Raw genomic sequence first — 25,880 nt, 5'->3', positions numbered from 1 at the left:
AACGGGATGCCCTTCATATAATTGAAATGCTTCCATGCAAAAGGTTTGTTTTCCTAAGGACAATTTTTTAATAAACAGATATAATTTGTAAATGTTTAAAATCTATCCATTTTTTTTTTAATATCACATTTTCTTGAGTATTTAATATAGACTAAAAATACCTCTAGAAGAGGTAAGCGTCTTATGACACAGAACATTTTCAATGAATTTAGTTGAAAGTTTTTACAAATATTAACACTATATATATATATATATATATATATATATATATATATATATATATATATATATATATATATTTCAGAGCAATAAATTAATCTTTGTATGAAGTGAATAATAAAGCATCCAATTACTTTTCCGAGAGCAAAGGGTTAACATTCAATTGAAAGAATTTAGTGTTGTTGCAATTTAGTTAAAATAGACCAGAAATGAATAATATTTTGATTAAAATCGAAAGCAGTAAAATGATAAAATAGAAATATAATATATAATAGAGAAATCAGACTCAAATTCTTGTGTATTGGAGTATGATCGCTCTAGGCACATTTCCAAACAATTTTATAAAGAATAAAAAATAAAATGTTAAAACGTAATCACATATCATAAAAAAAGAGAAGGAAAAGAATTTAAACTGTAACTGTATCTAACGGTATGTTATTTGAACTGTTTCATATCGTCATCGAAAATCATTTTATAAGAGGAAAGAAAAAAAAAAAATTAGTACAGTAAGAAAGTTTCCGAAATGACATTACGAACAAATACACGCACAAAAAATAGTAACAAAACATACATTTTTGAGCTAACGACTTTCGAGTCAAATTTTCCTCTTCACCCCTGGGAGGGGGGTGGAAGGGGGGGGGGAGAAGGTGCCCAACTATTAAGTTGTTAAGAGTGACTACAGACGAGTTTTCGTCTGCTGGAGACAGACGGCCAGCTTTTGGTGGAAGTGCCAGTTTTCGTTCGAATGTCGTGTTCGGTTCTGCAGAAGAATAGCGAGGCACACACGCAGACGATTATTACTTGCACGGCCCCGATGATGGCGCCGATAATGTACAGGGTCGTGAGGCTGATGCACAGACCTTGGCTATGGGCTTTCACGTGGATGTGTCCTAAAAGTAAAATTAGAAATATATCTTATTTTCAAAGTTATAAAATGTATCGTTTCATACAATACTTGGTTAATTCATTCAGAAAATCTATTAAAGCATAAAAATTCATAGAATAATGATAAAACCTCTTTGCAGTGCAAAGTAATTGTCCTTCATTCCATTTTATAGTATTGCAATATTAGCTACTAGTCCATTGCTATACATCAGGGATGGGCATTAAGTCGATCGTGATCGACCGGTGGACCACCAAGACATTTTGGTGTGACCACCTGTACTAAGACTTAAGATGCTCAAACTAAAAGAAAATATTTATGGAACATCATATTCTCTTTAACTCTTGAGGAAAACGAAGTTTTTCTCCTTCAAAATGACATAATTTCAAAAGCACGTAGTTCATAACCTAAGAATAAGTTTCTGAATCTAATGAACGAAGTAAAGTATCCGAATTTAAAGAAAGTTGCAAATCATTTAACATCGTTCGTTGGCTCTATCTACTTGCGTGAATCTGCATTTTCAACGATGAATATAATTAAGACAACATATCGTTCCCTTTCACAGAATCGAGTGCAAGATGAGCAGTTAGTAATTATATTCCGAGATATTCAAGATTAGCATGCAGCCTAAATCTTCTATTAACTATAACTACGATAGCTAACTTTAGATGAAAATGATTTATTTTTTAATGCATTTTGAGTTTTTCGATATTAAATGCATCATTTGATATTAGATTTGTGGATAATCTTGCTATTATTATTATTATTATGTTTGTAGTTATGTAAGTATGTACATATTCCATATTTATTATTAAGTTACAATAAATATTGTAGACCTACGCCACTGGGTGGACCGCAACACCTTGGAAAAATTAGAAGTAGCCCGTGCCCTGGAGAAGTCTGTCCATCCCTGCTGTGTACAGAGCAACTTTAATTCTGAATTCAGAAACCTCAAGATGAGAACCTCGTTTGAAAATAAAATATCATATTCGAACTTCATATTATATAAAATATATAATATTATAATTATTATTATAATATTATTAATTAAAATATATAAATATATAATATAAATTTAATATTGATATTATATAAAATATTATATAATATCAGCGGTGGAGTTATTCATTTTACGGCCTTAAGTAATATACATTACGAGGTTGCCTCTTTTAATAAATTGGCCGATTTATTTTTACGTTTCAACAAATATTAAACGTAATCAAATATGTTAATGATTTATTTAAGATTTTTTTAGCAAATTAATGAAAAATATATTTTATACATCTATTTATAACATTTATTTTATAATTTTTTATACATAATGAAAATCTATATATTTATCGAGACGAGTTTATATGCAATATTAAGAGGATGCGGTTCTTATAAATATCATAGTATCTGTTGAAATATAATAAAAGAACACAAACTTGTTCGATTATATATAATAAAGAATTAATATTCAAATACTTCATAACTCATAAAATGTGTTATTTTTACAAATTTATTTATTTGGCAATTAGATAATAATTCTTTTGTTACAGACTTGCCTACAGTCTTTTCTTAGGTCAGCCATCATAGGCAGCTGCCTAGTCAAAAATCTTCCACTGAATGCTATTAACGTTTTTGAGTTCGATCAAGAACGAGAAAAACATCACTTTGTAGAGGGACGAGACTCTTTATAACTCCCTTATGAGGTAGATGAAAATAATAGACGAGTTTCAATAACAGTTATTTAATTATTTTCTAAGTTCCACATTTCACACAAGACAAAGCAAACACGAAAATACACGACACTCACATAAATACATTTCCAAGAAGGATCATGGGAAATATACCTTGATGTTAATGCGGTAACGCCATCTGTTGTATTAAAAAAGATAGTAGAGTTGCGTAACCATTACACCATAATTTACACGCAATATTTTTGTTGAACGATAAAAAAGCGCTAAACTTAATATATGCAGATAACAATAACCAAATACTTTTCATTTAAATCGTTTTTTTTTTAACATTTTAACTGCCTATAATTAGTGAATTTATTAAATAACTGGTTATTTCTGGTTAAAGTATAAAAAAAAACTAGTTAAAATGTGGAATTTTTTATAACTTATTATGCATTTTAACCCTTTAAAGGGCCATTTTTTTCTAGTCATATTATGTTAAAATATTTTTAGGCTTGACATTAGAATAAGAAAAGGGATTCATTTAGCTTATTAGATAAATTTAATTTGATTAATTAATTAATTTGATTAATTAATCAATTTGGTTAATTAATAATTAAGTGACAAACCATTACACATCATTTTGTGTGAGATAAAGAACTGAAGCATCTAAGTTTCTGTCTTTCTAAAAAAATGTGTCAGAACTTATGCCATCCTACATAATTTCATACAAAGATTGATAAATTTGGTGGAAAGAATACTTCCCAAGGCCTTAGAAAAGGTTAAATGACTTGTTGAGTTATTTTATGGTGATAGTAATATGGAAGTACTCCCTGTTGTAATAGGAGCATAAAAGTTCATTATTTGCATAGTCATTTATACTATTTCTGAAATAGCGTTACTAGTGAAGAACAAGGTAAACAAACGATCGAGTGAATCAAGGCATCAAAACAAAAGAGTACACGGTACTCAGTACACGGAGAATTCAGAAGATGACCGATTAATTAGTATTAAAATTTACTTAGCGTCAATAAAAGCAAACATCCTTTCAGAATGCTAAAAAAAAAAAAAAAAAAACATTTAGGGGGGGGGATTGCATCTGATTCTTTTCATTTTTGAATTTTAATTAATCTAGAAAAGTTTCTCAGAAGAGCGGCTGCATTTTTTTTTCAATTAAATAAAATGCTTTACAGAATTTAGCTTTAAAAAAAATGTTACCTTTTACCTTAAGCCTAATTTGATGTATTAATGTAAAAATAAGGAGAGAATTTTTTTCTTTGTTGTTAATATTCTAAGCCTAATTTAATCTATTAACGTAAATATAAGAGAATAGTTTCTTTAAAAAAATTTGTTGTCAATATTCTAAGCCTAATTTAATTTATTAAAGTAAATATAACGAAAAAGTTATTTTTAAAAATTTGTTATCCATAACCACGGCCTAATTTAATGTCATTACGTGAAAATAACAAAGTTTTTTTTTTAATTCCTTCTAATAACGTAAGCTTAATTTAATGTATTAATGTAAACAACACTATTGCCATATTTTAAAAGCAAGAACTGGTAAGTGAAAAAAAGGCCTCACACACTTTATCAGGCAAACCCCCCCCCAAAAAAAAAGTTTTAAAAACCTGGCCCTAAATTTTATATTGACAGAGATTATAGATAAAATGTAACAATTTGAATTAAATAATTGAATTTGTTAATATTACTAATTAAAACAAACCCCAGGCCCTACAAAATACAAATTCTGAACATAAAAATGGGAACTTAAAAATGAAATTATACAGAAAAATAAGTCACAGCCGTAGCCGTAACGAATACAAACAAACAAACAAACTCGATTTTCCAGCTTCCTTTCTAGATATACTTTCCAGGCAATAATCAAAAAACTCCTTGTATTAAAGCAGGATTGAATCTAACATCTTTATTTCAAAAAAAAAAAAGAAAATGTCCAACTTAACATGACAATTATAACTTAATATTACGCATTCCAGTAGGCGGCATACAAGAGTAATGTCGTGATTCCAACATTCCTTCGTGGAAGTGACTAGGGAAAATACAAAAAAAAAAAAAAAAAAAAGTAAAGAAACAGAAGAACATTTTTTTTAATGTTAATAAAGACAGAAAATTTACGCACAGCGAATACAAAATGAGGATTCATCCCGAATCGTGAACCCGACCCAACAGTTCAGGAACTCGAGGGATAATGGCTGGCCAAGAAAACAAGAGTTTCTGCATTCGAGTCACACACAAAATAAAACTCTCATCAAAAACTAAGCATTCAGAATAATGAATGCGTTATCCCCGGGAATAAAATATGAACTAATTAAGCCGACTCGGAAGCACAAAAGTAAATAAGCAGTGGGAATTTCTTATGAGTTATTCCCATGATGGTTAAATTGAGCCTTTTCATTTTAGTTAATTCGTATCTAATGGGACAATAATAAAAATTCGTAATCTGAATAAAGTAAAACTGAGTGTCAAAATAGATTTAAAAAATCAATAAATAATGTATAATTAATAAATGAAATATTAATAATTATAGTAATTTTTTATATTTATAAGAGGACTGGGACGTTATCGACAGTAAAAAGTACTGAAATTTCAGTTGTAGAAAAAGGGATTTTTTCGTAAGTAAAATTTAATATCCGATAGAACATTTAGGACAAATACGACGAATGATTTATTTTTAATTATAAATCAATAGTCTATTAAATTATTCTTTTTTAATGGCTAATCGAATATGTCGTAAAATGCGATCATTTTCAAGCTTATAACCATAAATCAGTACACTAAAAAATAGTGATTCTAATTAAAATCATTCCAAAATTAGTATAATTTATAAGCATAGGTATAATAATTACATTGAGTTTATTTTCAATTTAATATGCTAAAAAAATTTCAAAGAAATTAAAGTGGTGTAATTTGAAAATCTATATTATATATATATATATATATATATATATATATATATATATATAAGTAACCAATCTAAAGTAAGAAATAGTTTGAAAACGAAACTAAAATGAAAACGAAACAAAACAAAACAGTTTCGAAATCGCAACTAAAATTTATTACCTATTTAAACTAAAACCAAAAAAGAACTTCATAGTATTTAGAGAGCGCAATTGCAGCTACTTCTAAAATACAGATGAATTGATACAAAAGTATTAGAATCAAGTTAATAGGAAAATCAAAAAATCAAATAAAAATGAAACCAAAAAAATTATAATAAAGAAACAAGAAATTCTAATTTCTTGTTTCTTCTAATTTGTTGTTTTGTATTTCCTTTCTGTTAAGCTGGTATATCTCTTGAGCATAATTTCAGGGGATTTTCGGGTCACGAGGAATCATTATTAGACAAATGTCTGTATTTCCTCACAGAAAAAATCCCTTTCTTTGAATCCCTGCCTGAGGGTGACCCTTGAAAAAGTCTTCAGGCCGGATTCTTTTTTTATATTTTTTATAATTTTTTTGGTTTAATTTTTATTTGATTTTCCTATTAACTTGATTCTAATACTTTTGTATATATATATATATATATATATATATATATATATATATATATATATTGCATGATAAACAGCCTCTAAAGATTAATACTATTATGTAGAAAAAATTAAAATATGTTTAATAGATGCATAATGTTTTTAAAAACTGTTGTATAAAATTTCATATGATTGTAACGAATAGAATGAATTCTATGCGTACCGAAATTTGAAAAAAAAACGTGTTTTGAGAAAAAGGCAAAAAACTTGTATCTTCCCATTATAGGAGCTCTTGTTAGATTCATTATTAAAGGTAGTTTATAAACTGTCGATTTTTCAAATCTATATCAATTGTATATTTCCGAAAAAATTCTTTTTATTGAGATTTCTGAATCAGTATTTTATCAGCAAAATAAACGCGTATATTTGGATAAAATAGCATCAAAATATGAACTGTAAAATGAAGTGAATAATTACTAGATTCATTTGTTTAAGTATATTTTAAATTACTTTTTCATAAAATAATTTTTTTGGACTTACATATCTTTGATATGCTTCATATGATTTAATTTTTGAACATATTATATGCAATTTATTATTAAGATTTCAGATATAGGTTTAAAATAACTATGCATCCATTTTAGGTTTTTATTCAATTCATATTGTTAAAAATCAATTATAATCTTAAAAAATATAAATTTTTAACGGAATTATGCATTATGCATTGCCTATTGATATTTCCTAAAAATCCCTTACTAACCCCTTAACTATTTTATTTTCTTTACTATCTAATAAGATGACATCTTCTATTTCGGGAATATTTTCTTATTTTGATTCAAATGGAAATCCATTGAATACTTGACTTATCTATGTATTCGAAGTAATTTTAATATTGAATTATAATCTTTATGAATGGTTTATTTTTGCTCACAGCTATCAAAATTCGATAAATCGATGCACGTATGGCACTTGGGCAAAATAGTTAAGCGGTTAAATGAAACACAAGATTATATGAGTTTTATTCCAAATGTATTTTTAAACAATATAAAAAAATGAAAAAAATTCAGACGCATGCAGCATTTACTTTTTAAAAACAGAACTCTTTTCAGAATTTTGTTAAAAAATATATTATGTTTGTAAGTTTTTTTTTTTTTAAATATTTGATAAGTATATTCTCATGTGTTGTTTTAATACAAAATTTCATACCTCTCTTAGTCAATAATTTCGGAAGATATTTAGCAAAGCTGTCCTTTTGATATTCTCTTAAATATTGAAAAGTACTTAAAAAATATTATTAACTTAAATACTAAAAAAAAAGAAAAAAAAAGAAGAGGTATCTAATTTAGAATCTTTTATTCTCTAGTTTCCTTTTCTTTATGTATCTTCATATTCACAAGATTTTTTTTTTTTTTTGTAATTTCAATTAACAGCTATCTTGTAAATGGAAAACTTACCTGTCCAAAGAAAACAACTTAAGCAATAACATCTAACAATTCTAATATTTTGAATACACACTGATATTTTGGATGAGATGTTGCAAAAACATTACACCTTCTCATAAGCATAATAAGTAGCAACGCGACAACAAATCAGCATGGAAGAAAGAGATGGTTTCAGTATTTGCCTATAAATAAGACTTTTCTAACAAAGATGTCATTAAAAGTTTTGACGAGCTGGAACACACTCGTTGTTTCTCATCATTAGCGTCTTCATATTTCTTCCTAAATAAATCCATACACAACTTTTTTTTTCTTTTCCAAAAAGCAAACTCTTATGAGTCATTGTTTCCCTTTCTTAAAAGGAATTCACAAAAGATATCAGCTAAGTAAGTCACTAACCTTTAGGAAAAATAATAAAACAAAAGCTCAACAAAGAAGCTGAAAAACTATTTTACAATCTGCAAAAACAAATGCACAACTTAACAAGCCGTTGCCTAGTCAGAAATCTTTATAATTACACTTAACAATAATTTTTAACCCCAGTTAATGAGGGATTAACTGCAACTGTGCTCAAGAACTCGTGATCTTTGAAAAAAAAAAAAAGAGTGAAACGAAAGAGAAAGCAAGGTAATTACAATACGGAACCACTTTATTAAGAAGTGGAGCTTTTTTTCCCCTAGAAAGCAACATCAATAGTTCACTTTAACTCTCACAATGGACGCATCCTGTTTCGTTTTGGATCACGTGATGGCCGGTCTATTGCCGTGGATGATGTCGTCGCAATACCCCCATCATAATTACCGAAAACGATACCTCACAATCACCCCTTCATCCAATTTTGCGAAAGAAAGACAACAAAAATGGGTTCTTAAGGTAGCTCTTTTGTTTCAGCAAGGCACCGCCTCAAAAGGGCAGGTGGTTTTGGGAAAAGGGAAAGGGTGTTCTGGCAGGCGTACAAAGCAGTCGGTCAGTGGTGGCGGAAACAAAGACGGGGGAAACACTGAAGGTAACAAGGTAGCGAGCAATTAATCAAGGGACGTACATGCTAATTGGGAGGGCAGCCAAGCGTTATGCAAAACGGGGGAGCTCAGCGAAGTTGAAAAATTTCTCGCACTGTTGATTGGTAATGTCGCCCCTAGGCCACAGTGGAAAGTAAAGTATATGATGGGTTTAATTCTTAGAATACCTCACTAGAGATTCCACGAATCTTTTCGGAAAGTGAATTTCAGATGTTTGGGAAGGGGGGGTGTGCAGCTACTCTGATGTTGCCGGCGTTTTTGAGACTTTCCTGCTTATAAAATGTGAAAGAATTCTATGCCAGATAAACGATTTAAAGTGTTTCGTCAAGTTTTAGATAAGAGGAGGAATGCTTTACATTTATTTCTTGGAGTAGAGTAGTCAGTAACTGATTTTGAAGATCTTCGATTTTTTTCAGGCATTTTTATTTTTTATGCTGTAGTTTCTTCTTAAATCATTTTTTGTTTTCTGTTCATTTATTCATGAAAACAGTTGCTATAATGGTATGAATATTTTAAATTGAATTTTTCTGAATTGCGTAATTACGGTTACGACTTTCATCAATTAAAAAAAAGAACATAAGGATTTTAAATTTTGGTAGAGGTTGGACCCTGATTAGATCATGTTATTTTTGTTTTGCTGTGTTAAATTTCTACACTTTTCTCTTTTTTTTTCTGCTAAAATTCGGCTGATTACTGCTTATTTATTTTCATCTATTATAAAGTTCATCTATTATAAAATTCAATACACACATTAATTAATTTATTGTTACTAAATTTGGAACGATTTTATGCTATAAACACCTTTTTTTTTATCGTTGTTATTATTATTACATGGCAAACCAAGTTTAGTTTAGTTATATTAACGTCTCATTTTAAAGCAACACTAAGGCTTTTCTGGAACAGGACAGATGTCGTAATTTTGAACCGTGGTCAGATGACAAGGACGACATCTGTCATGGCGAACCAAAATTATTCCTTAAAATATGCCTGGCAAAATATTTTTCTTTGAGCACTTCTAGCTATCTGTTAAGAGTTTTTAAGATTATTTCATTAATTCGAAACATTATCAGATATTTTATAGAATTGCTTCTTCAGGTAGAAATGATGCCAACATCTGAAGTCTTCAGGTGACCTTTAGGAATTCTTAATTAGTGACCTTAGGAGTCCGAAATCATTTAGGAGACTCCTCAAATTCAGTGGAGTAGTGTAGGTTTGCCAAGAGTGAGTCTAGGTGTCATCAGCATCCCAGAAAAGGGGGAAAGCGTTATGAAGATAGTATTTTTGTATACATTAGAAGATTTTACAGGTTGACGTTGGCAAATGAATATGAATTGGGTGGAAAATAAATGCTATGTCCCAAGCATCATGTATCCTTGCCCCACTATTGTTCAATGAAACTATCAAGTGGCTTAATGGACGAGCGAAAAGAAACTGGATTCAGTACAAGACTTGCTGGTCAACACCAGAAAAACTTTAAAGCATTCACAACCAGTGCTAATCAGTGATCATTTTCATGTAGTTTGAATAGATCAAGTCTTAAGAGGCACAAAGTCGACCAAATACCTCATTTCACCTCATAATACCAAATATAATAGAGGGTGTGGAGGAAAACCAAATATTTTGGTTTTCCTTATTTGTGATAAACCATTGAAACTATCTCGCATTATTTGTTGGACAGGGATGGAAAGTCATATCATTGACCTTCCGATCCGCCCGAAGGCATACGGATAAATAATACTGAATGACCGGACCGCCGCAAAAGCAACACTAGCGGGAACTGAGGTTGAGTTTTAAGGGCCATCACCGGCCACGGTACAGCCCTTCCCTAAGGAAAAACGTCCCATCATCATTGGAAGGAGCTAGACCCTCCCCTTTTCGTGTACCCTCCAGGGTGGCGCGATTTGACCATTATGCCAGAAGCATCTCATCCACATTTCGAGGTACCTCCCCGGGCTTGGACATGGATGGAAAATAGATCTTTATATACAAGCCATCCCTATTACTAGAAATAAACTAATTTCCCGATATCCACTTTCTGGAATGTCCATCTACATCGGCACTCTAATTCAACAATTCAAAAAAGAAATTTCATTATAATAACTTAGCAAACTGCAGTTTCCGAAGATCTTTTTCTCACGCCAAAACATATCATTTAATCATCTAGCCTTCCAAATTCCTTGCGAATCTCGTAATTCCGAGGTCGAAAGTGCATACAAACACAGAAATAACCTCAAAAACTACCGTTCGCAGGTAGCAAGCAACAAGTGGTAAAAACGTACCCTCGGAGTGGTCTTTGGAGTGAAGTTGATGTTCCCATCGGCTGGGCTGCTCCGTGTCGAGCGTGGGCTTGAGGTTGGTCACGAGGAACATGGGACTCTCCATGGTGACGTCACTGATGACGTCTCCGGGCAGCAGGTCAGTGAATTGGGACGTGGACCTCCTGCGGCGTTTCTTCTTGCCGAAGGACTTGGTGTGAGTGGACCGGGGAACGTCACATTCGGCCTGTGCAAGGAAGAAGAAAGGAAAAATTGAGTAATTGATTGATCTGTAAAGATGGAATAGAAAGATTTCTTTTCAATGTTTTTGTTTTTAATCTGTTTAAAATTAGATTCTGAGAATTCAGTTTTTCAAATGCAAGGTCATATTTGCTTTATGTATTTGCCTGAAGAACATCTTTTGGTTTTTTTTCCCCCTACGGTCATTGGTATTTTGATATTGCATCTGCTTTCATTTTCTCATCGTTTTTCATCTTTGTCATTATAGAGAAAATGAAATAAATAGCGCAAAAAAGCATATTTATATATATATATATATGTATAATTCTTAGATAAGAAGTTACACACATAATATTAAAGTATGAAATGCAAATCGATCAGTTCCTTATCAATACAATTCTTCTAAAAGACGATAGAGATGCTAAAGATGTAGTTTTAAAAAGCCTTCAAATTTTCGATTTAATCAGTTTTGAATTGTCTGATTAGGGATTGCAATACCGGTATACCGGGATACCGAATACCGGTATTTTGAGCTATTTGTACAATTTTGTAATACCGGTATTCACAAGTTTAAATACCGGTTTTTCGGTATTTATTAAAAAATTAAATTGTCTCCACTATATGTTCAGATATCGCGAACATAGCAAAATAGCATACGTTTTTGTTTTTATGTCTCCCTAAGGGCGAAATTAATTAGCTAATTAATGGCTTAATTAATTGCTTCAATCTAAATTAGCGAAACATGGATTATCCCTGAAAGAAAATATTGAATCCATAACGATTGATGGAGCAACTATTATGAAAAAAGTTGAAAAGTTGATTGGTGCAAATCAGCAGTTGTGATATGTACATGAAATTCAATTAAGAGTAATAGATATATTATACCAAAAAAATAAAGAACAGAAGAATCCAAATACTGTGGATATAGAAACTTCGGATTCCAACTTTGAAAAGAGTAAGAGTGAGAGTGATTTTGACAATGAAGATAATGACAATGTAATTGTGGAAGATATTGCTAATGAGAATGAAATATTAACCTATCAAGAATTGCTGCCTATAATTTATAAAGTTCGAAAAATTGTTAAGATATTTAAACGTTCCCCTATAAAAAGGATATATTACTAAAATATATACTAACTGAAAATAAAACAAAATATATGTTAATATTAGATTCTAAAACATGTTGGAACAGTTTACTCCTAAGGATGGAACGATTTTTGAAACTGAGAAATCCAATCCAAAAAGCAATAATCGACTTAAACCTGTAAATTAATTTTTCAGATAGTGAATTCGACTTAATATTCAGAACTATATCAGCTCTACTTCCAATAAAACTGACTATTGAGGCATTGTGTCGGAGAGATTCTAATTTATTAACAGCTAATGCAACAATTAATTTCATGTTGCAGTCACTGAAAGAACAGCACACATCACTATCTCAAGAATTATGTATTGCATTGAAAAATCGCCCAGAAGAAAGTCATACCGAAATAAAAAATGTCTTATGGTATTTACATAATTATAATGATTTTAAAAATGAAAATGAAAAAGAAGAAAAGAAAATAACCCATTCAAATCTGATTAAGTTTAGAGTAAATTTTCTTAAAATTTTTTACCGACAAACCTATACACATTCAGAAGAATTCGGTTCAATTATCGAAGATTATGATGCCAGTACTGTTGATAGTGAAAAGGAATTGTCTCTTGAAAAAAAATTAGAATTAGCGACAAATAAAAAAATTTCAACGAACCAAAATACAATACAGAAATTAGCTATATCCAAAACCATCCGACGAGAAATCGATTTATTTGAAGATGAGGGATTTAGCGGTTTAGAATAAATATATCGCGCATTGCTAACAGTACCACCAACTAGCGTAGATGCCGAAACAGCGTTTTCGACAGCTGGTCATTTTTACACCAAATTACTTTTCAGGCTTAATGACAGTACCATTGATGCATTATGCTTTTTAAGATCACATTTCAAAAATTTGTAATAGTATCACAGATTGAATAGTGATATTTATATATATATATATTTTTTTGTGATTTAAATAAATAAGATGTTTCTTTAATTTTTTGTGATTATATACTGTTATAATTTATAAATTACAAATTATTTTTTGTGATATGTACATTCTCTAACAAAACTGGCAAATAAAACAAAGAAACACCTGTGTTTTCTTTCTTTTTCTGAAATTTCTAATACCGGTATTAAGATTTAAAAAAATACCGAATACCGGTATTGGAATTTTGGTCCGGTATTGCAATCCCTATGTCTGATAGAACAATTTTCAGAGAAATCAAAGAAACGAGTGACACTAATATCTCACAAATAATTGATTTTATTAATGAGAGTGTTTGCTTTTCACAACGTATTAAACCCTTAAACTTGAGAAAATAAGATGGTTATATTCTACATTAAAATTAATATTCGACACAAAATATATTCTTTCATCAATAGCCTGGAAAGTCCACTTTTAAACAGTCAAACGGTATCCAAAATGGATTTTTAATCTAAATAAACCATACTCTCTAATAAAAGAATTATACCTCCACATAAAACCCATTGTGGACCATAAATAAGTCCGTGAATGCTAAGAGTGCTCAGATTTTTATTTTCATAAGACAGCGCAGAAGCATTTTGCTTTTCGTTGTTTAGTGACGAAAACCGAGTATGCAGTTTAGACGTCAATCGATTAAATCAATCGATCAATCTTTGTCAATCGATTTAAACGAAAATTTGATACAGAATTACAATCTTAGTAATAAGATCACATACCAAATTTCATTTATCTAAATCGTTTTGTTTTTCAATTATCATGTTTACATGCATGCGAATGAACAGACCGATTTGATGACGGATTGAGACAAAAGTTGAACTGAATCTACCATTCAGACACTAAAACTAAGTATCTAATTTTATTTATCTAGCTTTTTATGTTTCGTAGTTATGTTTCTTATCATTGCACAGACAAATCACTTGTTATTGGATGTTGTTGAAAAGTTGACCGAAATATACAAAATGTGTTGTGAAGACCACGCAACAAATTGCATTCCTTTATTTTAAAGCGGGTTTGAGTTATTGCGTTCATGGACAAGCAGACAGAGTGACAGACAGAATCTGAAAACGTGCTTTTCGGATTCGCAATGATCTGAAGAGAAGAGACTCTTCGAAATTTATAGTTATAAATTTTTGATGATTCCGATACTAGTAATAATATGAAAAAGTGAAAATAATTCAATTTTAAATATAAGATTCGTAAAAAAATTCGAGCAAAGCTGTTGAATTTGAAAATTTTAAAGTAAATAAATAAAAAAAAATAAATCTATGCTAATAATAAAGATGAATGTGTGAGTGTTGGCGCTCTATAAGCTGGATCGTTTGGTCTACAACTACCAAAGTTGGCGCAAGTTGGTCGAAATACTAGTCAATTTGGAGGGTGAAAACGTGCACCTCAGAATGATTTTTTAATTTAGAACTTTAATTAATTAAAAATTAATTTGAATTTTGATGTTTTTTCCCTCGATAAATTTAAAAAATATTACTGCACAAAAATGACTTTTATACCATTTTAAAACATAAAAAAGTCTCTGTTTAATGATGCTAATTTAATAATAGTGGAAACTTTTGCTGTATTTTGACGACTAAAAAATTTTTTTGTCTAATTTTTGATTGATAATAGATTGCATTGTTATCATGAAATTCAAACCGTTTTCATGTGTCATCAAATATCTGATCACGTGATTTTCGTTCGTTATTGGAAGCTAAGGAAGAAGAATTCAGTTTAATATATATGTGTTACAAGTCATAAAAAAATTACAATGTCGTGAAATTTAGAAGAAAGGTGAACCGGATATTGACGTTTTCATTGGCTCTATGTTGTTCTGGAACTGTCACCATTTAAAACGTTAGAGAATTAAAATTACACGACTGCAATATCAAACAATTTCTGAGAATTATGGGCATGAAGTTGTATCTAAACAATTTTATATGAAAGCAAACATAACCAATATTCCTGGCAGATCAGCTGGTCGCCAGAAGCGATTAGTAACAAATAAATAGAAAATAAAAGTTAAAGAACCTTTCAGGTCACTTTCCACATGAAAGAAAACGAAAACCCGTTTTTAAATTATTCTAAACAAATGAATAAATATGCAGTAAATTCATCTTCAGCTTCTTAAAAATCGCTTTTTTAAAACATGCTTTAGAATTTTCAAAAATTAAATGATTGATCGTTCGAGAAACCTAACCTTTAAGCTTGGCAGAGAAATTCGATAAAGCGTGCGCATCGGACTTTATATTTGCATCCATTCATCAAAAATAAATTCATTATCTTGACTAAGTTCGTTAAACGATGCTGCGACACGTGATCCATGATAACTGCAGACGATAAGAGTAAAAAATAAATGAAAAAATACTTTCGGAACAAAAACAATGAGCGCTGTCTTAACTGCTCCATTATGCTCATGCATGATTAAACCCTCTCTTTACGCTCAGTTAGTGTGTGCGTTTATTTCTGAAGAACCGGAAATTTGCCTCTGGGCTACGATGGAGAGAGACGGATTGATATTTCAGTCACGATTGCAGTTAAAACAAATACAATCTGAATACAGTTTAGAATTTTCACCAGCAGCAATACTCCGAAAAGAGAGAAATAGTCAAATAAAAGTCAATTTCCAAGAAACATTTTTTTTTTTTTTTTTTTTTGCGCAGAAAGGTTTTGATTGTTTTAGTAAAATGTGATCATTATTGTGTTTAACAATACGGAACAAAAAAAAAAAAAAAAAAAAAAAAAAAAAAAAAAAAAAACTGAAGTGTAAATGGCAAGAAAAAATAAATATCGAAAAAATAATCGATTTAGGTTTTATACAAAGAATTCTTCTGGAAGAACACAAGGAAATGGGTAAAATCTTAAGATCCAAGAATTCTTTTCGAATTATTTGATTTGAAATAGTAATAAAATAGCAGAATACTTTGAAAATTCTTTTTGAATTTTTGCAGCACATTATATTGAATATAAAAATCGCCATTTACTATCTTCAAGTGAAATTCTTTTGAAAAATGCATTATGAGATTTAGGATGGAAAATTATTTTCTGTAGGCCTTTTTTGTTTCATCTTTTTATAGCTGAAAGAAGATAAAAAAAATCATATAAGGTTAATTTAACATAATATTAATTAATAGCTATTCTAAATGTTACTTTCTTTCAGCTATTTATATTTTTACAACATATCCTACGGCTGTTTATATTGGAATATTTAAATAAATACTTAGCATACATTTTTCTAAATTTCTTTTAAAAAAATTAGAAAATTAAACTTATAGTTATTAAGATTCTGAGATGTCCATGATGCCAAAACGGAAATGCGAAAGAATAATTTTAAAAAAATGGTTTAATAGATACGAGAGCCTTAGCTAAAAGGCAAATAATTCCTTGGTACTGGTGCTTCCTTCCCTTTTTCCGATATTAATACTATTAAAACAGTATTACAAACAAACAGTATGAAAAGCCTGCTCTTAAAGGAAAAATTTGCAAATTATATTTCCAATAACTCTTTGACGTGTTCTGGAGAAGCTTCACACTGAGAATTACCACGTTTTATTATTCTGAAAATTTTTCGAAAATTATCCACTTTCTAAACCCAACTGTTAATTTTTTCTTTTGGACGTTCTAGAGAATCGTCCACATTTAAAACTACAGTCCTCTTTAAGTTTCTGAAAACTTTATCTTAGTTATTTGTGTTGTGAACAACAAATTCAAATCGTGACCTTAATATTTTTATAACCTATAAGTGATTGTTTATTGCGTATTCCGTTCAAATGTATTAAATAAGAAACATTCAGAAACGTTAAACAGGAAGAGAAAGATACAGATAGCAACAGAAAGCTGATTTCAAGACATTTATCAATATAGAAAATGCTGAATTCAGACAAGGTCTGCTAAAAGCAATCGTAGGCAGATATGTTACGCCAGAAAAATTTGAGAAAGCTAACGTAATTTATTGCCCGAACCAAAAACAAGAATCTCTTGTGAATGCAACAGTCACTTCACTGCCAGTTGAGTAGACGAAATTCACGATAAAATTTCCACAATGGATTGCTGGCAAAGAATCTTTCACAAAGGAATATTTCTTCGGATTTATTCCAATTTAACATTCAATCAATGATGCTTTAACAGAAATATTTATAGTACAAATGGAAATGATGAAATTATACTTAAAAATATACGTGGTCAATGGGCCCAATCTGAGAGGAAAGCATTCGGTGTCCAAAATAGAATTCTAATCATCAACCCTCCAGTATTTTATGTTCCAAATACTCTTTCTATTAATGCTCTAAATTTAGGTCTCAGTGATGTTACACAATCCTGTCTGGAAGTTGTTGAATTTTTCGGTATTTCACAGTAAATATTTATTTTTCTTTTTTACCTTCAATTCATTGGTTGATAGTCTAGACGAAAAATGTGCTCAGTATCTCTTAAATAAAAAAAGCAGCCGTGAAGCCTTATTGATGCTTTGAGAAAAAAGCATATAACGTTATTCTGAAGTCATCGCTATTTGAATAATTGAAGCATTAAGCAAGAAATTTGGCCTTGAGTTTGGAGGAGAAAATAAGAAATAAATTTATTCCTAGCGTTGTTATTTAGTTCTCATTCTTCTTTACAATGTCAGTTTCTTTAAGAATTAATGTAATAAGTAAGATATAACAGAATGAAAATATAGAAGTGCCAAAAACAAATGAAGCATAATAGAAATAAGACGAGACAAGAAATTTTCAAGAAGTTTCAAGTTTTGTTGAAACATGTGATTTCAGGGCAGAATCAGGTATTTATTGTTGGACCACGAAAAGAAAACGTAATTTAATGATGAAATTCAAGACGAAGTTTATTCTATATCCGAAAAGAAGATTCAAGAAAAAAAAAATCTAATTTTATATTCTAGATGTCACACTCCACTCTTTGCAGAAACGCTGATCTTTGACTGGTTGGTAAAGTTACCTCTGCTAAAATTATTTCACAATTCAAAAAAAAAAAAAAAAAAAAAAAAAAAAAGAATTATGCTAGTATAAAATTGGTAAAAAAAGTGTCTACATAAAACGATTACTTGTTAAAAATATAAGTTTAAACATTTTTTTTTTTTTTTTTTTTTTTGCGAAATATCAAACGATTGTTCTAACAATTTAGAGACTTTCAAATTTTTAATGTTCAGTCATTAGTTAACATTGTTCCAACATATTTTTCTTAATTGGCATGATTTCCAAGTATTTATGCTTGTTATCTTAGAAATATTTAAAATACTGTTTAAAAATTTTGCATTTCGAATTCCTAAAATTTGGGCTCATAAAGTCATGATGACTATTGTTGCCAACATGAGTTCCGTATTTATAATCTTGAGGTTTGATAGATTAAAACATCTTTTTATCTAGTTTTTTCCGAGATCGATTTAAATTCTTTCTTGCATCATTATAATTAATTTAAATAATCTTAATACAAAAAAACAAAAAAAAAAAATATCTGAAAATTTTTTTGAGAACAATTTTTTTAATTTCTCAATTTTAATTTATTATTTTTAATTTTAATTTCTCACTGAACCTGAAACACAAATATATAAATATACAACAAAGACAATATATTTAAATAATGATTTTTATATAAGAATTTTCCAGAGTCTTTTAAGTTTTTTTGAACTAAACACTTTTAACCTTGAAGTGTATCGTGTAACCTCTTAACTATAAGTTTTTATTTCCATTCATAGGGTTCACAAGATTGTTGCTCCAAAGAGTAGCAAAGAGTATTTGGAAATCTTTTTTCAAATGCTGTTTTATAAAAATTTGTACAAAAAACCGTTCTATGGTAATAACATTACTAAAATTAAATTTATACTGGAAACTTTGAAAAAAAAGCAAAGTTGGTTGTTGTGTAAGTATTTATAACTTTTAAAATATTATCAAAATATTGTTTTGGTTTCGTAAAAAACACATTGATAAAAGGGGGACTTTTTTAATTTTTTATCACAGAATTCTTATAAAATGATTTGTGTCACTAGAATACTGTTTAATATAATCATTTTCACCTTTTAACATTTTTTTTAATTTCATAAAAATTACTTTACATTAAAAAAAATAATTTTCCTTAATTTTATGCGATCATTCGAAACACATATATTTTGTAAAAAAATTGAAAAAAATCATGAATTCTAGGTTTAAAAATTGTTACTTTTGACAGTTAAAAATACCACAAATGATCTAGGAATATAACCTAAAAAGGGGCATTCACCAATTTTATCTTACTACCCGCCGGAAGGTACAAGAAAAAATCTGAATGACTGGACTGCCACAATTGGAAGGAAATGGCCAACACTAGCGGGAACTGTGGTTGATTCCTAAGAGCCATCACCAGCCACTGTACAACCCTTCCCTGTGGAAGTACGTCCCGTCATCGATGGGTGGAGCAAGAAACATACCTTTTCGTATACGCATCAGGTTGGCGCGAACCAACCACCATATTGGAACTTCTTATCCTTAATTACAAGGTTCCCCCTCGTGGGATCTTACAAAAGGTTAAAAAAAAAAAGCGCTTTTTTTTTACCGGCGGACAATTGTCGAGGCAGTAGGAGACGGTCATCTGGAACTGGACTGCTGCATCCGAAGCAAATTTGAAGGCTTGGAAAGGCGCCATCAGGGACTTGGAGCCTGGTAGCCTGTCCAGAGCTTGCACTACGCTCGGCTCCACGGGGCACCTGAGCAGAACAAAGAAAGCGTTAAAAACGTGTATTATCATCATTTTTACAAGAAAGCTGATTACAAATGAGGTGCATTATCATCATTTTACTTTCTGTTTACATAATATAAATGTGTCGACTTTTAAACAGAAAGCCTCAGTCTTTAACAGTTCTGTCACGACCAGTGGTGCAGCAGGTCCCCTCATCATATTTGTTGTTATAAAAGGAAACAAATATATTACTCGCAAAGGCCATTTAGTTATTTTTGTTCCCTCATCATATTTGTTGTTATAAAAGGAAACCAATATATTACTCGTTAAGGCCATTTGTTTATTTTTGTTCCCACATCATATTTTTTGTTATAAAAGGAAACCAATACATTACTCGTTAAGGCCATTTAGTTATTTTTGTTCCCTCATCATATTTGTTGTTATAAAAGGAAACCAATATATTACTCGTTAAGGCCATTTGGTTATTTTTGTTACCTCATCATATTTGTTGTTATAAAAGGAAACAAATACATTACTCGTTAAGGCCATTTGGTTATTTTTGTTACCTCATCATATTTGTTGTTATAAAAGGAAACCAATATATTACTCGTTAAGGCCATTTGGTTATTTTTGTCCCTTCATCATATTTGTTGTTATAAAAGGAAACAAATATATTACTCGCAAAGGCCATTTAGTTATTTTTGTTCCCTCATCATATTTGTTGTTATAAAAGGAAACAAATACATTACTCGTTAAGGCCATTTGGTTATTTTTGTCCCTTCATCATATTTGTTGTTATAAAAGGAAACAAATACATTACTCGTGAAGGCCATTTGGTTATTTTTGTTACCTCATCATATTTGCTGTTATAAAAGGAAACCAATATATTACTCGTTAAGGCTATTTGGTTATTTTTGTCCCTTCATCATATTTGTTGTTATAAAAGGAAACAAATACATTACTCGTTAAGGCCATTTGGTTATTTTTGTTACCTCATCATATTTGTTGTTATAAAAGGAAACAAATACATTACTCGTTAAGGCCATTTGGTTATTTTTGTTACCTCATCATATTTGTTGTTATAAAAGGAAACAAATATATTACTCGTTAAGGCCATTTAGTTATTTTTGTTCCCTCATCATATTTGTTGTTATAAAAGGAAACAAATACATTACTCGTTAAGGCCATTTGGTTATTTTTGTCCCTTCATCATATTTGTTGTTATAAAAGGAAACCAATATATTACTCGTTAAGGCCATTTGGTTATTTTTGTCCCTTCATCATATTTGTTGTTATAAAAGGAAACAAATACATTACTCGTTAAGGCCATTTGGTTATTTTTGTCCCTTCATCATATTTGTTGTTATAAAAGGAAACCAATATATTACTCGTTAAGGCCATTTGGTTATTTTTGTCCCTTCATCATATTTGTTGTTAGAAAAGGAAACAAATACATTACTCGTTAAGGCCATTTGGTTATTTTTGTCCCCTCATCATATTTGTTGTTAGAAAAGGAAACAAATACATTACTCGCTAAAGCCATTTAATTATTTTTGTCCCCTCATCATATTTGTTGTTAGAAAAGGAAACAAATACATTACTCGCTAAGGCCATTTGGTTATTTTTGTCCCTTCATCATATTTGTTGTTATAAAAGGAAACAAATACATTACTCGCAAAGGCCATTTAGTTATTTTTGTCCCTTCATCATATTTGTTGTTAGAAAAGGAAACAAATACATTACTCGCAAAGGCCATTTAATTATTTTTGTCCCCTCATCATATTTGTTGTTAGAAAAGGAAACAAATACATTACTCGCTAAGGCCATTTGGTTATTTTTGTCCCCTCATCATATTTGTTGTTATAAAAGGAAACAAATACATTACTCGCTAAGTCCATTTGGTTATTTTTGTCCCCTCATCATATTTGTTGTTATAAAAGGAAACAAATACATTACTCGCTAAGTCCATTTGGTTATTTTTGTCCCTTCATCATATTTGTTGTTAGAAAAGGAAACAAATACATTACTCGCTAAGGCCATTTGGTTATTTTTGTCCCCTCATCATATTTGTTGTTATAAAAGGAAACAAATACATTACTCGCAAAGGCCATTTGGTTATTTTTGTCCCCTCATCATATTTGTTGTTATAAAAGGAAACAAATACATTACTATTACTATACATTAAATAAATATACTGATGTTTCCCACCTTGATTACCAACTGGGCACATGTCAGGTTTAAATGTTAGTTGTTGGCTTTAAATAGCGATTTGGCGAAATTACACATAATAAATACTCGTCTGATGCACAACACCTATTCTGTATTTTATTTTCATATGTTATTATTATATATTTCGACAGTTTTGTTCTTCTTTTTATGACAAATGTATCCTCATTTTTGTAAGAATAATGCAGAAACAGCGTGAAAGAATATTTTCTCACTGTCTCTAAATGGGATAAAAGCCTCAAAGAGCATTCAAATTATTATGTCTATGAATTGAGACGAATTCACACTATTATGTGAAACTATGACATTAGAAAACAGTATAATGTCAGCAAAATAAATATACAAAATTAAAGCTCGTATCTGTTTTCATTTATTGAAAGACAGAAATATATGCCTTTCGATAATTGATACTCAGTAAAAACAATGGTTTCATACCGGATTAAGTTCTCAATGGTATCGTTAACTAGTAAACATAAATATATTTCATTTTTTATATTTAAAAAAAATTCTAATATCTGTCTTATTTGCTGCTTCGCACAACTCTGCATTGATTATTACATTTAAGACAATCAGGTTTTACCGTTAGGGAACCTTAACCGATCGCCTAGGGACGCGATAACAATGCAGGTTTTTATATTAAAAATGAAAAAATTTGTTTATTAGGGTTTAATCCTTCAAAATAGATATCTACCGGTTATACAGATACTCTTATATATCTGTAAATGCATTATTATGTACCAGTCACTTTAGGTGACCAACTTGTTCACCCAGATTATTGATATTTTTAGGCCATAAAATCATTGATAAGGAATATATATCTTTTTAAAATTTCACCCTTTCCTCGAAAATTTTTTTTATGTGATTGAAAAACATGAATTTAATTAAATCAAATCTGCTACGAAATATTTTGGGGGCAAATTGAAAGGTGCATATATAACACGAAATAAAAGCGGATATGGAAAACCTTTCGTCAAATGAAAGTAATTTTTTATTTTAATTTTAGCATTAGTAAAAACACGCGATTCAATGTTTTGATGGTTGAGTTTGAACTTCAACATAATGAATTTCCTAAGCATTAAATTTTTACTAATTACAGCTGTGAAAAGGTTCAATGAAGCAGTTTGGAATGCTCTTATACGGATTTGCTTACCTTTCATTGTTGCCATTTGACAGGAAGTATTATATGCCGCGTACATGAATGTTTTATATAGATAGACACTAATGAACCGTTGATACTCAAATGATTCGTTAATTCTAAATAATAAAACATTTTTTACACCAAATTTGGCCATGCACGTGAAATTGCAAAGCATGCTTTTTTGCTGAGAGCAATAGATACCCCTGAATTAACTCGAAAGATAAACATAACCATCATGTTCTCGAAAGAAATAATTATACAATCTAAATTTCCAGTCTACAAAACATTCCAGCATTCCAAGACAAAGAAATCCAATCAATCGAAAGCGGATATGCGGGTAAAAAATATCCAGTCTGTAAAGGGATGTATAATGAATGTAATAGTTTGCATAAACAAAGAGCATGACACAATTCATCTTATTACTGAAAAGATTACTTTCCAGCCTTCAACGATTAAGCAAATGAGCGCTGTTTGGAATGAAATGGTGATGAGGTCAGTAGCCAATGCCTTGACCTTAAGGACCGTCAATCGCCACCTGCAAAATAGCTTCTCCAGAATCCAATCCAAGAGAAATGTTTGTACATTGATCTTCTGTGAATGGGTCCGGATATTAAAATACTTACTCGCCCATGACATTGCCGGATACCGGGAACAGAACAAAAGGGACATATGTCACTAGAAGAGCTGGCACCGGGTCATTGTTTCCAGAATGTCTGCCTCAATGACACTGATGCGGTGGACGACTCACGCATGACATAAAAATGGATTGGTTTTCTACGCTAAAATTGGCTGCACGAGGCTGGAAAATACAGCGGAAAAATTTACCTCTAAAAAGAGACGTTGGTGCTTTCCGAATAACTTGGGTGATGGAACTATTACAGAGAAGGCCGCAGTTGGCAGCATTTCGGAGAAGTTTAAAGTTAGCGAACTATTCAATCAGACTTTTATAAGTCTGATAGAATGGAATATAACTTTAAACGAGCAATTCTTGAAATATATATATAAATTTATTTCGTGTATCTCGGAAACGGTTCTAAAGATTAGGATCAAATTTTATATTTAGATAAGGTTTTGTTTCCTAAGTTTATCTCTATAAATGTCTTTCTAGAAAAAATGCGATTTTACATACGCATTTTTTTATAACTAAATATTGGCACGTGAGTGTGCATGACCTGCCTAAGCGTATCAGACATAGAATAATGGTTAGGGCTTTGGACTCCCATGCGTTTTTCTCATGTTCGATCCCGTGGTTGCAATTCAATTACATTTGGCTTACAACTTTAAACGAGCCATAGGATAGGATTTTATTTAAGATATTATAAAACACCTGCCGAGCGAAGCTTAGTCTCACAGGTGCTGAAATATTTATTTCAAGAAAATATAATATTTTATTCACGTTTTTCTCTAAGTGGGCATTTCGTAGATTTTTTTTGAAAATATACCACCAGAATTAGAAATGGGGAAGCGAACCCTGTTAAATTTGTTTTTTCCAAATGGTTTTTTTCCGACCAAAAAAAAAAAAAAAATCACACATTTTTTTAACTTTTGTTAAAAAAAATTACGTTTTTAAAAAAGTATTGTAAACTTGATTTAATCCGTCATGAATATTACCAAATGGAATTTGATACTGCATAATTCGAATAATAATAATAATAATAAAACAGAATTCGTGGTACTTAAAAAAAAGGGGGGTTCTTTTGTCGATTTTGGAGAGAAAATTTTCTTTATCTTCTTCATTTTTTTTTAATCGACGAAATTTCTCTTAATTTTGTCGATTTTAAAGTTTCTATCATGAGGTGGTATACCGCATGCAAAATAAATTTACTAAAAAGTGGAAGAATAATGCTTTTTCGTTTGCTAATGTTCCTATCAACTTAAGGGGAAAAACAATGAGATTTTTAAAATCAAAATAATCTAATGAATCAGCATAAAAATGAAGAGTATTATGAGAAAACATATCGAGAAAACAATGGGAAAAATAACTATTTTGCTGATCTCTAGAATTCAGACTTTTAGTTATAACGACTTAATAAGTATCCTTTTAGAATTTGTCTCATTTTATTTATTTACTAATCTCCTTTGGCGACCAGCCGGTTCTCTAGTATTAATGATCGCTAAAATCTTCAATTAAATATTTTATGTAACTTGGGTTCTTATTAGCTTTTTCTGCAAAATATTTTTAAGCTTCAGATTTCGATAGTTATACAATTCAGATATATTATTATGCAGGCCTTAAACAGTTCTGTTCATTGTACTACTTATTTCTCTTTTTAATTTTCTGTCAGTGCTCATAAAATTTCAGTTTTAAATTAAAGTGAAAATGTTAAATTACAATTAATATAAAAACACTTTTTACTGAAACCAACCATGTCTTTTTTTAAAAATATGGAAACTAAAAGCAGAGTCGTTCGGTATTGAAGTTGTACGTGCACTGCAGAATAATTTTCGTAATTTGTATAATATCTTAAAGAATTATTCAACAAAAATTTCTCTGATGCATCTTAAAATTCATCTTTAGTTTTACTTTCAAAATATTTAAATGATGTAAATAAAAATATTTTATTTTATTTCATTCAGTAAATGTATTTATGAAAAATT

The 25,880-nt window shown here is 30.1% G+C and overlaps 1 protein-coding gene across 1 annotated transcript in view; it reads right to left on the bottom strand.

Moving 5' to 3' along the window:
* Positions 1-299: 299 nt before the first annotated feature.
* The window catches only part of LOC129984233 (uncharacterized), a 194,712-nt gene continuing 169,131 nt past the window's right edge, over positions 300-25,880 (bottom strand). Inside the window, exons 10-12 of the mRNA XM_056094065.1 lie at positions 19,796-19,946; positions 10,989-11,211; positions 300-1,109 (exon numbers count right to left, since the gene is read on the bottom strand). Coding sequence (XP_055950040.1) covers positions 886-1,109; positions 10,989-11,211; positions 19,796-19,946 — 598 coding nt within the window. The 3' untranslated portion in view covers positions 300-885. The remainder of the gene's footprint in view (positions 1,110-10,988; positions 11,212-19,795; positions 19,947-25,880) is intronic.

This window comes from Argiope bruennichi, chromosome 9, assembly GCF_947563725.1.
Source record: "Argiope bruennichi chromosome 9, qqArgBrue1.1, whole genome shotgun sequence".
Taxonomy (NCBI): domain Eukaryota; kingdom Metazoa; phylum Arthropoda; class Arachnida; order Araneae; family Araneidae; genus Argiope; species Argiope bruennichi.
This window is presented reverse-complemented; position numbering and strand designations above follow the sequence as displayed.